The following is a 15,177-nucleotide window of genomic DNA, read 5'->3' as shown; positions in this document are numbered from 1 at the left end:
CAAAATTCTAGTATGAAGTAGAAAAAATGAATGTAAAATACAGGCCAGCCTAAAGACTGACTAAAACACACTGTAATGGAAGCCCAGGAAAGATACATAATTTTATATGCTTATGTGGTGACGTTAATGAAGGTATATAAATGAATGTGTATATGGGAAAACTTATATCAGGCTATCTGTTTGAATGTCTTCATAAACATCACTCGCTCACTCCACAAGGAACCAACGTCAGGAATGACAGATACAAGAGAGATCTCAAATCCATTCAGTGTGCCAATGTCATCAAACAAGACTACCTTCCGTTAACATATTTATTTTCTATTTTCCAAACATCTCTATGTTGCCCTCAAAGATCGAGATTCTAGTTTAACAGTGTTAATGATTTAATGGTGGCTTTAGGTAATAGTGGGTTCAATCTGCATCAATTTGACAGCAAAAGTGAAGTGACTGCTCAGAAGTTTTTCTGTGCTGATAATCAAAATGAGATAATATCAATTGTTAGCTCAGTTGGACAAAGCTGTAGTTTGATTTGGTCTGTTTATCAACACCAAAAAAGACAGAATTTTTTCTCTTGTTCTACCCAGTCAACAGATGGGTGGCACCTGCCTTCCTGCTGAATAGAAGTGGTAGATAATTTCGGTTACCTGGGTAGCATCATTTTTGGTGATGCATTCCTTGAAGAAACAACTATTTAACAGTCTGAAAAAATGCCATTTGCTGGCATTTTGGACTTTAGCTATTTCAGAACATCACAGAAATAATCCGTAGATTAAACAGATGGGTGTTATGCTGGAGTGTTCACCACCTTACTATATAGATATGGACCCTATGTTGTCTTTATACATGGAAGTTTGACAAATTTTACATATGGTGCCTGAACAGTTAATAGATTTATAATTGGCAAGATGAGAAATGTGATGTATAACCTGTAACGAGTTGCTTGCCTTCTCAATGAGGGTGGGTGGAGAGGGAGGAAGGGAGAAAATTTGGAACCCAAAGTTTTAAAAACAAATGTTAAAAAATTGTTTCCACGTGCAACTGGGAAATAAGATACACAGGCAAAGGGGTACAGAAATCTATCCTGCCCTACAGGAAAACAGAAGGGGAAGGGGTTAAGAGAAGGGGGGGGGGAATAGAAGGGAGGGCAAGTTAGAGGAAGGGATATTCAGAATGCATGCCGTCTTCGAGTGGGGGGAGGGGCGACATGGGGAGAAAATTTAGAACTCAAAATCTTGTGGAAGTGAATGTTGAAAACAAAAAATTAATTTGTAGAATGTAAAAAAAAATAAAAATAAAAAGAATTAAAAAAAAAAAAAGATGAGGAATGTGACCAAAGTGGCACATCAGTAATATAAAGTTCATTATGATACTGTCAGTTTTACTGGATGGATATTTCATGAAGGAACAACATTAGAATCCTCTCTCCAATCTTTCCAGCTCAGTGAGGAAAAGCATGTCACTGGATATCCCATTAAATAATGCAAAAACTCCCTGCAGAGGAACACAAGGTCACATAACATCTGCCCTCATTTATGGATATTTGTAGTAAAAATGAGGTCCACATGGCACAATATGCTCTGGCTTTTCCAAAAACATTGTCCCTGAAAGAGCAATGACTAAGAGAAGAACAAAAAGCAGGCAAGGTACTGATGACAAAGTTGTAATATGATATCTGTGAGAAGCACCTCAGCCTTAAGATTGAATTTTTCTCACAACAAGTAAGCTACTCATAAGATTTATCAAATTACAGCCCAGTACATTTATTCCCTATAACTATCAAATAAGAATAATGATATTAAAAAAAACAAACAAAAAAGATGCTTACCTTTTGAGAGTGCAAGGGAATGATAGTAACCACAAGCAATCTGTACTATCTGAATATCTGTCAAACTTTTAATATTTCTAGGAGGGAGAAAAAAAGAGACCTCAATCAAACACAGAAACATATGACCATCTGTTCAAATGACATGTCATGGTATTTTGTCATATTATGATCGGAGCACAATTCCCAAAAGCTTAACAGACAAAATGATGAAAATATTAACTATTTTAGAAAAAGAGTTTAAAAGATATGATGAGAAAATTTGAAAAGCCAGCATGTACTTAAAGCATACTTATACTCATCCCTGAAGTACTCTCCAGTGTGCTCCCATAATTAATACATGTTATTTTACTACTGGTCCTAGTCTTCTTTACAACTGAACTTGCACTGGTTAGGATTTTGAAGTCCACTGGCATTCCCAGAACATTAATGCTTCATTTTCACTGGTCCTGTGGTTTCTTACTTATTTCAAACATAGTTTTCCCTCTACTAGGTTCCCTAGTGTGGAATGGTTTTTCTACTGGTACTAATTCATAAAACAAAAAATAGAATCCCTCTTTGCTACCTTTTTGTTTCTGTCCCCAAATCAAGCACACTAAATGATAAAGTCTTTTTAAATCTTCTGTGGAAAAAAAAATAACCTAACTGAATAAACAGTCACACCTAAAATTCTCTTACAGAGAGTTCCCTTTCATGTTTAACAGTGGTCCTACCCTATTTTCCCTTTTTCTGAATGGCTTTCTAAGAAAAAAAATAAAAAATAAATAAGGAATATTATTTCCTTTTATCCGATATTGCCACCTGACCTGATTGTGCCAAATGAGAGTCCAGAGCAAGCTCTGACCAGAGAGTCGATGCCCATGACTTTCAGGATGCAAGATCCTCAGCAATCAAATTTTGAGTAGGAAAAGGGATAGTTACTCTAATTCTGTATTTCTGTATTATAAATATTTGTTTTTAATTTCATGGATTTATCTTGTAACTACAAAATGTGAAAGCAGTATTACTCCTGATACCAGCAACCCATGATTTTTACAACTTACAAATGGATCTTCTCATGGAAATTTTTCTTACTTTAGAAAATGTCACATCTTTGCAACAAACAAAACGACAAAGCAGCAAGAAATATGTTTATGATGTACACGAATGACTGTTTAACTAAAAAATGTCAAATATAAGATGTCACTTTACACTGCCCCAAGCCCCTAAAAAAGTTGATTCCAGTTGTGGCAGACACCCAGTGGAAACGTATTAACATTTTTACATAGACTTAAAATACCATTTACCTAAGCATGTTGCACACTAGGCTAAAGGGAATGAATTAATTTGAGGGAATCAAGTGGACTGTTAATTTATAAGACGAATGTCAGACAACATTACCATTGCCACAATAAACTGGATCGGATTAAAAAAAAATCTCAAATACACATATTTGGAGGCTTTAGTATTAACCTTGTATTAAAAAATTTGGTCAAAGAAACTTTCCTGAAGTTGGTCTGCAATAGCATCCAGTGAACAAGGATCCCACTTCCCAAAATAAGCCCTCTTAATTTTAAGGTAATTTGCTGCTATTTCCTCTACCGTGTGATTGATACGTAGTAATAGGTGAAAATACTTTCCTATGAACTGTTAAAAGAAAGTTTCTCTCCCTGGAATGTGCTGTTTAGTCTTATATATGGGCCTGAAAAAACAATGCAATTGTATATTTTGTTACTTTCATGAGAACAAAGACAAAACTCAAACAGGTAGAGTAGAAACATAAAATGGATCTATCAACTACTGTTTTATGTGTTCTTTTTTTATGAACAGGAAACTAAATTTTTGTCACAATCCTATCTTTATTAAGTCAAATACTCTCTTATGGGAAATAGGGATACATTTTTAGTTGCTAATAGTTTTCTGTTAAAACTCTTAAGTAGCTTTTAGCTCAATAAAAAATAAAAACATCTATAAGGTAAATTATATTATTTCCTGTTAATCATTTGTGTGGGAGAAAGCTAAGCTGGCTTCTCACAGTATTTATCTCATTTTTGCTTTTTATTCAAGTAATTTATTCTTTCTTCTCCTTTGTTAGCTGTGCGCTAAAAAAAAAATCTTAAAAGGTTATTGGATCTCAAATTATATGACAGGACCTGTCACTTAAATAATTTTTATTTATCTAAAACCTTTTAAATGTATATTTAGGAAATTATCAAAATGCTTCATTCCAAGCAATGAATTTCTTTAGATAACAATAACTTTAAAAATTCTTTAGGTCAAACTTTTTTTTAAATCAAATTCAAATAAAAAATTTGCTCCTTAAGAGAAAAGCATATTAATTTTTACATGTCAATCTTTTTCAAACTACTAAAATATGTAATTTCCAATTTAAAACAGAAATCATAAATTGCTGTATCATGTATAGTAATGAATAGAATGCTAAAGACTAAATAAAATTCCAACAAATCAACCCAGAATTCACATTGACGATTCTGCCAGTAATTACTGACAGTCTGAAACACCTGTAATTAGACATAATAAAAACTGAGCAATCTCTTGCCTAATGGTATAAAACATTTGTATAGCTTACGTTAACTTTAAAAAGAAGTTTTGTTTTACCAAATAGTTAACAGAAGCTATTTTGAAACTATGAAATAGTATTCTTCATTTTTTTTGTTTTTAATAAGGAAAAATATATTTCTTGACTTGGGTGTAGGTATTATTATCTCAATTATTAAACCTAGGTTGAAATGGTGAATAATTGCTTAAGATCAGGAAAAGCGAATACCACACAAGCAGTCAAAGAGTCACTTCCATAATCCTCAGAAATGCCATTTATCATCCAAGTCATCTTGTCATAAAGCTCTACATTAGCCACAAAACCAAGAAGTTTGTAAAGTCCAACTTCTTCCAATGTTTTTCTTAAAATGTTAGTGTGGAAAATTCAGATTTTAATTAATTTACTTTGAACTACTAAGAATAAGGACAAGATTAAACTAATATTTTTTAAGAACACAAGCCATTTGTATCCTATCCAAATTCATTGTTTCTTCAAAATTCCTGATTTCCATATATACCCTCAGCTGAAATTAGAGAAGACTTACTAGCAGAATTTAGCAAATGATCTCCCATTGATGTTTCACCTGCATATGGAAACATTTTCAATACTAAGTGGCACTGAGCTAAGTCATTTATCAGGCCTTCCAAAAGAAACCCTAATCCAGCAAAATCTGTGGTCTGAATGAATTCAGTAAGAAGGTAATACTGGACTCTCTATTTCATTATATTCCTTAATTTAATGAAGACCCTAGATGAAGACTGCTGTCAATTTCTTAGGCTGACTTGAATGCAACATTGCTCAACAGGAATTCCTTCATTTCTCTTGCCTCTTTAGAAAAGCTTCTAAGCATTAATTTTCACTCAAGAGAGCCTTAAAAATCCTACCTGTCTTTGCTTCCTCTGTCCCTCATCTGTGTGGTAGAAATAACAGTGAACTGAAAGTAAGAAGATACAGTTCTGTCCCCAGCTCTGAAACTTACTAAGCTAGGTGACTTGAGGCAAGATTTCTACCATTCAGGTTTGTCACTGTAAAATGGGGATAATACTTCTTCTGCCTACCTTATGGGCTGCTCTTGGGATTAAATGAGAGAAATGAAAGCATTTTATAAAATGGAAATGAAATAACATAAGGCAATACTATTATTCCTGTGGTTCAGTTTAACATTAAATGGAAACAGTAAGTATTGATGAATGTGAGCCACTGGTGGCTTACCAGGAATACAGTTTCAATTGTCTTTAGCACAGTCTAAAGTACTTTTTACATTGCTTCAGTACTGCCACTTACCACTGCTAGGATAACCTTTCACAAAAAATACCCGGCAAAAATCTGAGTGAACTTAAGATGAATTTAAGTCAGGAAAAATGGCAAAACATCAAAATAAATCAAAGTTTATTAATAAAGACTAAAATGAAACACTAGTAATAATAACTTGGTGTCATATATGTTTTGCAAAGATAAATGAGAAAAGTTTAGAGCTGTAGACTTGAGTAAGATTTCACCCAACGGTACATCGGATAAGTGTATGAAAAAGAGGAGAGGTCATAAGTGTACCATCCAGTTTCATGCAATTTTCAAACTGCAATTTCATAACTGTTCCCTTCTGTCTTGATTTTTTTTCTTCCTTATTGTTAACTCTTAATTTATCCAGTTCGTTGTAGAAATGAGAATCTGAAGGAAGAGGATTATTTTTTGGTGCCTGATTGAGAACTGTCATCATCTAGCCCAACTGCCTCACTTTACAGATAAGAAAACTGACGCTGAGACAGGTTCAATGACTTGTCTTTGGTGAGACAGACAGTGAAGGAGGAGACCAGGGGCTCTAACCAAGCACTCTAGTCATTGCAACACGCTACCTCCCTGATGAAACCCACGAGGGCTGAGGGTACACTTACCCTTTCGTAGAGAGCTAGGCCACAGCTTAACTGTGGGTTTGATTGGGCAAGTCACCTTATCTCTCTGGGGCTGTCTCCTCATCTGTAAAACATGGGCAGGGGGCAGGAGGGGAGGGAAAGAGGTGATACCTCACTTCCTTCCAGCACTATGATCCTATAAACCCTATGACCAAAATCCCCCAAATATAAAGAATTTAGCAATAATGTAGAATGAGTAAGGAAGACACAGTCAAAGGTACAATTCAGAAGGATTTGAAGGAGAAACAAAAGATGAATAGCCACTAAAAATGCTGCCACAAATTGCTTTGAAAATACTGAGCTAGGAAAGACTGACATTAGGAGATCTAACATCAAAGTTTTTTTTCCAGTCTTTAGAAGCCCATGGAAATCAGACAAAAGGCTCAGGTGAAGTAAAGGAAGGAAAGGAGGGACTGGATAGATGAAAAGAGCACTGGACCTTGAGGTAGGAGATCTGGGTTCTAGGCTCAATGCTATCACTCACCAGCTGGGTAAAGCATCTTCAAAACCAGAGGCTGCATCTTCTTTGTTCTCTAGATTTTAAAATCAAGGTATCTTAAGTAAAAATAGTGGGCTAATTTCAGCAGAATTAGGCAGCTAGGTAGTGCAATGGATAGAGTGCTCGGCTTGGAGTCAGGAAGCCCTGAGCTCAAAACGAGCATCAGACACTTATTCTTGCTGTATGGGCCTAAATAGGTTGACCTCTCTTAGCCTCAGCTTCCCCATCTGTAAAATGTGAGTAACAAGAAGAGGGGAAGGGAATAAGTAATTACACAGCGTCTCTTATGTGCCAGGCACTATACTAAGCGCTTTTTACAAATATTTTCTCATTTGGTCCTTACAACAATGCTATTACTAGCCTCATCTTATAGCTGAGGAAACTGAGGCAGATAGAGGTTAAGTGACTTGGCCACAGTCATACAGCTAGTAAGTGTCTGAGGCTAAATTTTAACTCAGACCCTCCTAACTCTAGGCCCAGCACTCTCTCCATTGCACCATCACCTGCCTAATAATAGCACATACCTTTTAAGGTTGTTTTGAGGATAAAATGAGATAATATTTGTCACATGCTTTGCAAACCTTAAAAGCGCTACACAAATGTTAGCTATTATTGTTTTTTTTCTATGAGTTCTTTATATTACCTAATTTGTCAGTATCCAATTTAGCCTGAATTTCTTTGACTTGTTTTGAATGGAACTGAAAGAAACACAATTTAACAGCTTCAATTTTCACAGCTGTGAGACAACTTTTCCAAACAACTACAACATCAAGGAACATCAAGAGAGCTCTGAGAATTATATGTGTTAATGTTACTGCTGCTCCAGAAGAAACCAAAAGGAAAATAAAATAGTCTTTGTTAATGTTCTACAGCTTTTGGCTACTTAAGTTTGATATGGATAGAAAGTACAGATGATGGACCCTATGGATCTCATCACACTTTGTTCATTGGAACTAACAGAAAATGTCAAATTAGTAATAAAAATCATTAACTATATTATAATATGTTAAACATTAAGAATTATTTAAACCTGTACTTGTACCTTAAAAAAAAAAAAGCCTCTGGACATATACAGGAACATAATGTGATTTTGAAGGGATAGGCTGATTCATTTAGTTTAAATAACTTTAAAAAATAATAGATTTTACCCTGACATAAATTCGTTATGAAGTTGTATGAAACAGCAGAAAGAGCTCTAATTCTGCAGTCAGAGAACTTGAATACAAATCCTGCCTCACATCCATGTTGAGCAAGTAATTTAATCTCTCTGGGCCAGTCTCCTCATCTGTAAAATCAGAGGATTAGATTCCACGGTCTCTGAAATCCCTGCCAACTCTAGAGTTCGAATTCTATAAGCTCTCATTTTCCTAATACAGTGAATAAATCTAAATTTAACCTTATTTTTGAATCTATACAATAGCAATCAATGAAGGGCACAGAGATAGAAAAAAGTATATTTCAAACTGTTTATTTGAAATAAGCCTAAAATTAGTTTAGTAATGCTACATATAGCTTATTTCTTTTGTTCCTGTAACCACCACTAGGATTAGAAGCTAGGATAAGAAGCAAAACAATTTTAAAAAGAGCAAGACTTTCTGTACCCTACTACTTTTAGCCATCAAAAGGGAACTACAAAGGTTTACAAAGATTTTTAAAGTTTAGCTAATGGCTATCTCTTATATAAAAATCATAGTTCTAAAATCTGTGTAAAATTATGGCAGTAGAAAGGCATTCCTATCAGAAGGAATTAAGATTTTTAAGCAGGTCTATTCTACAAACTTTAGTAAAATAACTTCTATAAGGAAGCATTCTGCTTTCTTAAATTTTTTAAAATTTAATTCAAGGTAGGTAAAGAGCTATTTGGGGGGGAGGGGCCAATAAAGTAAACTGACATGACATTTCAGAACTACTACTCACCATACATGAAATGAGAAAATCCATCAAGCGGCCTTATTCCAAATTCACAAAAGGGGAAAAATGTTTTTAAGATAACTCACTTTTCTCTGCAAAGCACAGCACACTAGTAGAATGCTTACTTAAGATCCTGAAAATGATTTTCACAATGATCGTTTTCAATTTTCTAATAACTATTAAAAGGAAAAAAAAAAAAAGACCTCCTCATGGTCCCCTTTGTTACCTGGGCACTCTGATATATTCTTCTGTTCCTGGCAGACCCAGCTGTCCATCAGTATCCAGTCCCCAAGCATACACCTGGCCCTTATCGTTGAGTGCGAGTGTATGAGCTTCTCCACATGAAACAGCTACAATATTTTGGGCATCCAAGGCAACAACCTGCTCTACAGAAACCAAGAAGGGGAGAAATTATGTTCTAGCTTTGTACTTTCAATGAGAAGAATACATAAAATAACCAATTGTATTCATTGTGCTGAGGGTTGTATAAGATCCATTTTTCTTAACACACCTTATAAGCAATTCCAGTCATTTTGAAGATATAAAAACAAACCACAACATGTTTTCTCTTTCTTACCTTATAACCTTATCTTTTTTCATTAATGGTACAATGCAGGTTAATATTCAGAAAATTCGTTTATTTGGGTCCTATTTACACTTCTGCCAAGGCTAGTCTTCATTAAAGCCCTTAGTGCCTAGGGTTAATAACATACTTTCATTTCCAAAAATGTTTAAATTTATTGCGTAGTAGAAATGTGGGGTCAGTCATATGACAACAGTGACATCTGCAATAAAGCAGCAAGGTTTTAAACTCATACTTATTTTTCCACAAGAAAAATACAAATAGCTCCCTGATTAGTGAACTGCTAGTTGTTTTCTTCTTCTCAAAGGACTTTAGGTACCGTGTCTGTGTGTCTGTGGGTATGTGGGTGTGTGTCTGTCTGTGTCTGTGTTTGTCTGTCTCCAAGGAAAACTCTTAATTCTACAACTGTTCAGGATACCATTTCATTTGGATATTGATAAATGTGTTCTAACTGTGGGGCAGAGATGTCAGCATACACGTCCATCTGAATTTAAATACTGACACATACGGGTAACAGAAATAGACTTCTCTCATAAGCTTCCCCTAAGATTTATTGTTTAAGCATCTGCACATGAGCAGAGGTCATCACAGCTGCCAGTGACAAGCTAATGGACATAATTAACAAATATGCTCCAAACAGAGGAAAATCTAGGTAAAGTTTACACACTGTAATATATGACAAACTTATAATACAAAACCCAAAGGATCAGCATGACGCTTATATATGAGTCGACATACAAGACAAGCAAAACTACCTTAGCACAGTGCCTGGCACATAGTAGGAGCTTAATAATTGTTGACTGATTCACATAAAAGATTAAGAATAAAACTCATCAATTTTTCCTATTTTGTAATATTGACGAGAATCAGGAAATATACATCCCTTGATTTGTTCATTTTAAAAAACAATGTTTTCCCCAGTGACATATAAAAACAATTTTTAACATTTGGGGTTTTGTTTTGTTTTAAGTTTTGAGTTCCAAATTTTATCCCTCCTTCTCACCCCTCCTCCCCCCCTGAGATGGTAAGCAATCTGATGATATAGGTTATACATGTATAATCATGTAAACATTTCCATATTAGTCATTTTGTGGAAGGAAACTTGAACAAAACAAAAAAAAAGTGAAAAACAGTATGCTTCGATCTGTAGTCAAACACCATCAGTTCTTTCTCTGGAGGCAGACAGCATTTTTTGTCATGAGTCCTTTGAAATTATCTTGGATCATTGTATTGCTGAGAAAAGTTAAGTCATTCACAGCTGATCTTCACAATATTGCTGTTACTGTGTATAATGGGCTCCTAGTTCTGCTCATTTCACTTTGTATCGGTTCATGTAAGTCTTCACACGTTTTTCTGAAATCATCTTGCTTATCATTTGATTACAATCATATACCACAACTTGTTCAGCCACTTCCCCAACTAATCAGCATTCCCTCAATTTCCAATTCTTAGCCACCACAAAAAAGGCTGCTACAAATACCTGTGTATACTTGATTTTTGTTTGTTTGTTTGTTTAGTTTTTTTTTCGAGGCAGCTGGGGTTAAGTGACTTGCCCAGTCACACAGTTAATAAGTGTTAAGTGTCTGGTCTGAGACCGGATTTGAACTCACATCCTCCAAATCCAGGGCCAGTGCTCTATCCACTGCGTCACCTAGCTGCCCCCAATATCTGTGTATAAATAGGTTCTTTTCCTGTTCTTTGATTTCTCTGGGATACAGACCTAGTAGCGGTATTGTTGGATCAAAGGGTATGCACGGTTTGACAGCCTTTGAGGCACAGTTCCAAATTGTTCTCCAGAATGGCTGGATCAGTTCACAATTCCACCAACAATGCATTAGTGTCCCAGTTTTCCCATATCCCCATGGCTTTATCACAGATCCATGAAGCATCAATATTCAGAAGGCAGAGCTTAAATGTGAATCAGAATATACTTCTTAAAACTGAAGGCATAATTCAGATTACAAATCAACTAATTTCGTGAAAAGGCATACTTTGTAAGAATAAATTGTTTTCTCTCACAGGACAAGGGATGTGACTCTGGGCAAGTCACTTAATTAAGTGACTATTGCCTCAATTTCCTCATCTGTAAAATAAGCTGGAAAAAAAAATGGCAAACCACTCCAGTATCTTTGCCAAGAAAACCTCAATTGTCACAAAGAGTTGGACACAACTGAAACGGCTGAACAACATCATACAAAAATTTCAACTAGTGTATACATTTATTTTTATCATTAGCATGCTTAATCTTTAACATGAAAAGCAGGACACTTAATTGCAAAGTATTACCTAGCATGTTTCTGAACTAAATTTAACATAGTCCCACTAACCAGAATCTAGCTCCTTCTGCCAATCCAAATATATAATCTTATATATGAGTCATAAATAAAACAAGAAAAAAAAGGGCATGCTTGCAATCCATACATTTATGCTTACTCCCTAGTATTTTAAGAACAAAGAATATTAAAATTCTATATACTAAATAGGGAAATATTAACTTACACAAGCTGGTCTATGTACCTTGAAACTGCACTTCAAGAACTCTCACAACATGAACATATTTTCCCAGTTTATGTCCTATTTAGTTAAAAGAAACAGCACAAAGGCATGCCTACAAATGGAGCAACCGGCTGGTTGAATGTGGATGTATCCTCAAACAGAACTCTAGTGTAATAAAATATATTTTGTGCCACGCACAAAAGGAAAAATCAGCAAGGAAAACCGAGCCTTTGATGACTGGTGTGCGCGTCTTTTAAAATGCGTTCTTCTGGGCAGAACAATTGCTGCTGCTGCTTGTCCTTCACTCTGGAAGGGACCATGACAGCAGGGAGGTGATGCCATGACGTGCAAGTGAATTAGATTTAAGTGAGGGAAGGTTGTGCAAAGTCACCAGCCTCATTCTTTCCTCCAGAGTCATCTGGATCCAGTGACCAGATACGGATCAGGACAACTGTAGATGGCCCAGGATGCAGTGGGGGACCTTGGCCTTTTCGAGCTAAAGTCTGTAACAGGTCGCAGTTTGACTGAGACAGTGTTAATTCAGTGATTGAGGCTTAATAAAAAATGAGGCAAAGAATGGCCTCTTTAAAAAAAAAAAAAAAAAAATATATATATATATATATATATATATTTGGGAGGGGAAGACCCTCAAGAGTTTCTGGCCAAAAATAGTCCAAGCATGAGGTAATGAGGGCCAGCACCAGTCTAAGGAAAGGAGGCATAAATGAGAGATGGTACAAGCGTAACATGGACAGGACTTCTGGCAGAACACAAAGTAAAGATAAAAGAATGGCTCAGGCTCCTGCCCAGTTCTAATTTCTTTTCTCCCTCTGTTATTCTGATGACTTACTAAAGTGTCCAAAAGTTAAAAAAAAAAAAAAAAAGCAGTTAATGTTTGGTTGGACCCATCAAATTTTAAAATATCAATCTATGATGACATACACTAATAATTTTCCCCCTCAAACGAACAAAGGAAAAGGAAGAGACTAAGTATTCCGGCAAATACATAAAAAAGACCTTAGCCATAATCTCAGAGTTAAATTACTAACAAGGTTAACCAGAGTTAGCTAAGGCCAGCTAAGGCCATGCTTAGAGAATGATGCTTTCAATTGGAGGTCATGGGTTCTTAAAATAGCGGCTTCCATTCTATAGCTCTTCATGTTTGACAAGTACCTTCCTCATAATATCTCCAAAAGGTTGGGAGGAAGGACAAATTGTAGTAACCAGATCTTACAGGCTCAGAGCTGAACAAACTTGCTCAGGCTCACACAGCTAATAACTGGAAAAACCAAGTATCCTCTCTCCAAGTGTCAGACACACTCCAGGCACTTAGTCTCAGAATCAGAGAACATGTCCTGAAGGACTGAACATTTTCTACTCTAAAACTCCAGCCCAGGTCCTTACTGTCCTCCCCCACTCCCAACTGGTGAGTGAGTGTGGCCCATCAATCTAAAATACAGTCATGACTCACTTTACTCCCCCTTCCCCGAATTACCTTACAGAAGCCTCACCACGTTCACTAGCCTGCACTGTTACACATCTCACTCCTGTTTTCCAGTTCTAGAACCATAACTGAATCAACACTGCCATGGCTAACAGGAAAAGTGTGCTAATCTACTCCCCATCACCATTTCTGTTGTTCAGTCATTTCAGTTGTGTCCGACTCTTCGTGACCCTATTTGGAGTTTTCTTGGCGAAGATGCTGAAGTGGTTTGCCATAACCAGACTATTCCAGTAACTTTTCAAACCAAAATACCCATCCCTTGCCACCACTCCCTCAGAAGTATTATCTTCCCTTATTAGAATGTAAGTAAGCTCCTAGAAGGCAGAGACTAGTTTTACTTTTGAATTTGTATCCTTAGCAGTTAGCTTGGCACACTGTAAATGCTGAATAAATGCTTTTTCATTCATTCATTCCACAGTCGAATATGACAATTGTCCAAATGACTAATTCCATAACATCTTAGTTTATCCAGCTATCAGATTGTGATAAACCAACCCTCAGAAACAGCCATAACCTAAAGCAGCAATGAGAAATGTGCCCAAAATGACAAGATACAATGTTACTGGTCACTTTACTAACCCACAAGTGAGATCTCAATAGCTAGTAATGACTGCAAAATCCAAGACCTCTCCGAACTACAGCTAAGAAGCAAGGAAAGAAAAGACAAGAAATGAGAGGAAAAGAGAAGGGACTACCAAAAAAAAGAAGGAAAGGAGACAGAGAGCAGGTGAAAATGCAAAGTGTCCATGAAGCAGACCCATGGTGAACAAAGGGAAGAAAAAATAACAAGTGGGCAGGAGCCGAAGAAGATGTGGTACCAGAGCAAACGACTAACCAAGTCGACAGGATGTTTCAATGACAACATTAAAGATGAACCAATGAAAATAACACATAAGACTGAAGTCATTTAGCGGAAGGGATAATTTTTCTACATGTTAATATCTGCTAAATAATGGCAAATGCTCACATTTCTACAGTACTGAAGAGAATAACCGAACAATGCTGAGGTCTACTCATCACATTACAGGTGTGTATAGCAGAGCAAGTAGGGTGCTGAATTTGGAGTCAGGAAAACCTAAGTTCAAATTGTGCCTCAGAAACATCCTCGCTGTCTTCAAATCACTTAACCCCTCTCAGCTTCAGTATCTTTATTTGTAAAATGAGCATAATGATAACATCATTATTGACAACACCATAAACAGCAACAACCTAATGAGTCCACAGCTTCATCAATGTGGACATGCTCGTCTGGATCACTTCTTATTCTTACTCTCCCCTTAAATCTCTACAGAGGACATGCCCTAACAACTGAAGGTCTTGCAAGATTCCATAGATATCAGGGCTCTTCTGGGGCCATCCACCTCTCGAGGCTCACACTACATGATGGGCCCACCTCTTTTTAGAATGCTGTTATACTTTTTATAATATATTTTATAATGTAACATTTAACGTATATGTGATGACTAGTTTATTATTATACTTGTTAAATTGGAGGGATTGTGTTTTACAGAAGGAGAATCCTCTCATCCAATACACTCCAGTTACTGTCCAAGCTTTCCAGATAACTACAAGCTTATTACATAGGATAAATTATTCTACATGAGCTATGTAAATGAAAATGAACATTTTCTACTCTAAAACTCCAGCCCAGGCCCTTACTGTCCTGCCCCACTCCCAACTGGTGAGTGTGGCCTATCAAATCTAAAATACAGTCATGACTCACTTTACTCCCCCTTCCCCAAATTACCTTACAGAAGCCTCACTACCCTCATGTGCCTTTCTTGTGATTGCTGTTGAATTTAAGTAACTACATCGCTATCTAAAAAAGAAAAATATTGTACTGTAGAGAGCTCAGAACAACTGCGACTTTGCCTACACAAGAATAATATCACATAAAGGCAGCTAGGTGGCAC

At 36.2% G+C, this 15,177-nt stretch overlaps 1 protein-coding gene across 1 annotated transcript in view; it reads right to left on the bottom strand.

Moving 5' to 3' along the window:
- HERC4 (HECT and RLD domain containing E3 ubiquitin protein ligase 4) overlaps nucleotides 1-15,177 on the bottom strand; it is an 85,770-nt gene that overhangs the window by 55,227 nt on the left and 15,366 nt on the right. Inside the window, exons 4-5 of the mRNA XM_027840514.1 lie at nucleotides 8,908-9,067; nucleotides 1,826-1,902 (exon numbers count right to left, since the gene is read on the bottom strand). Coding sequence (XP_027696315.1) covers nucleotides 1,826-1,902; nucleotides 8,908-9,067 — 237 coding nt within the window. The remainder of the gene's footprint in view (nucleotides 1-1,825; nucleotides 1,903-8,907; nucleotides 9,068-15,177) is intronic.

Source organism: Vombatus ursinus, unplaced genomic scaffold (assembly GCF_900497805.2).
Source record: "Vombatus ursinus unplaced genomic scaffold, bare-nosed wombat genome assembly UNPS02014847.1, whole genome shotgun sequence".
In the NCBI taxonomy this organism is placed as follows: domain Eukaryota; kingdom Metazoa; phylum Chordata; class Mammalia; order Diprotodontia; family Vombatidae; genus Vombatus; species Vombatus ursinus.
The sequence above is the reverse complement of the archived record's forward strand: the minus strand, read 5'-3'. Positions and strand labels throughout refer to the sequence as shown.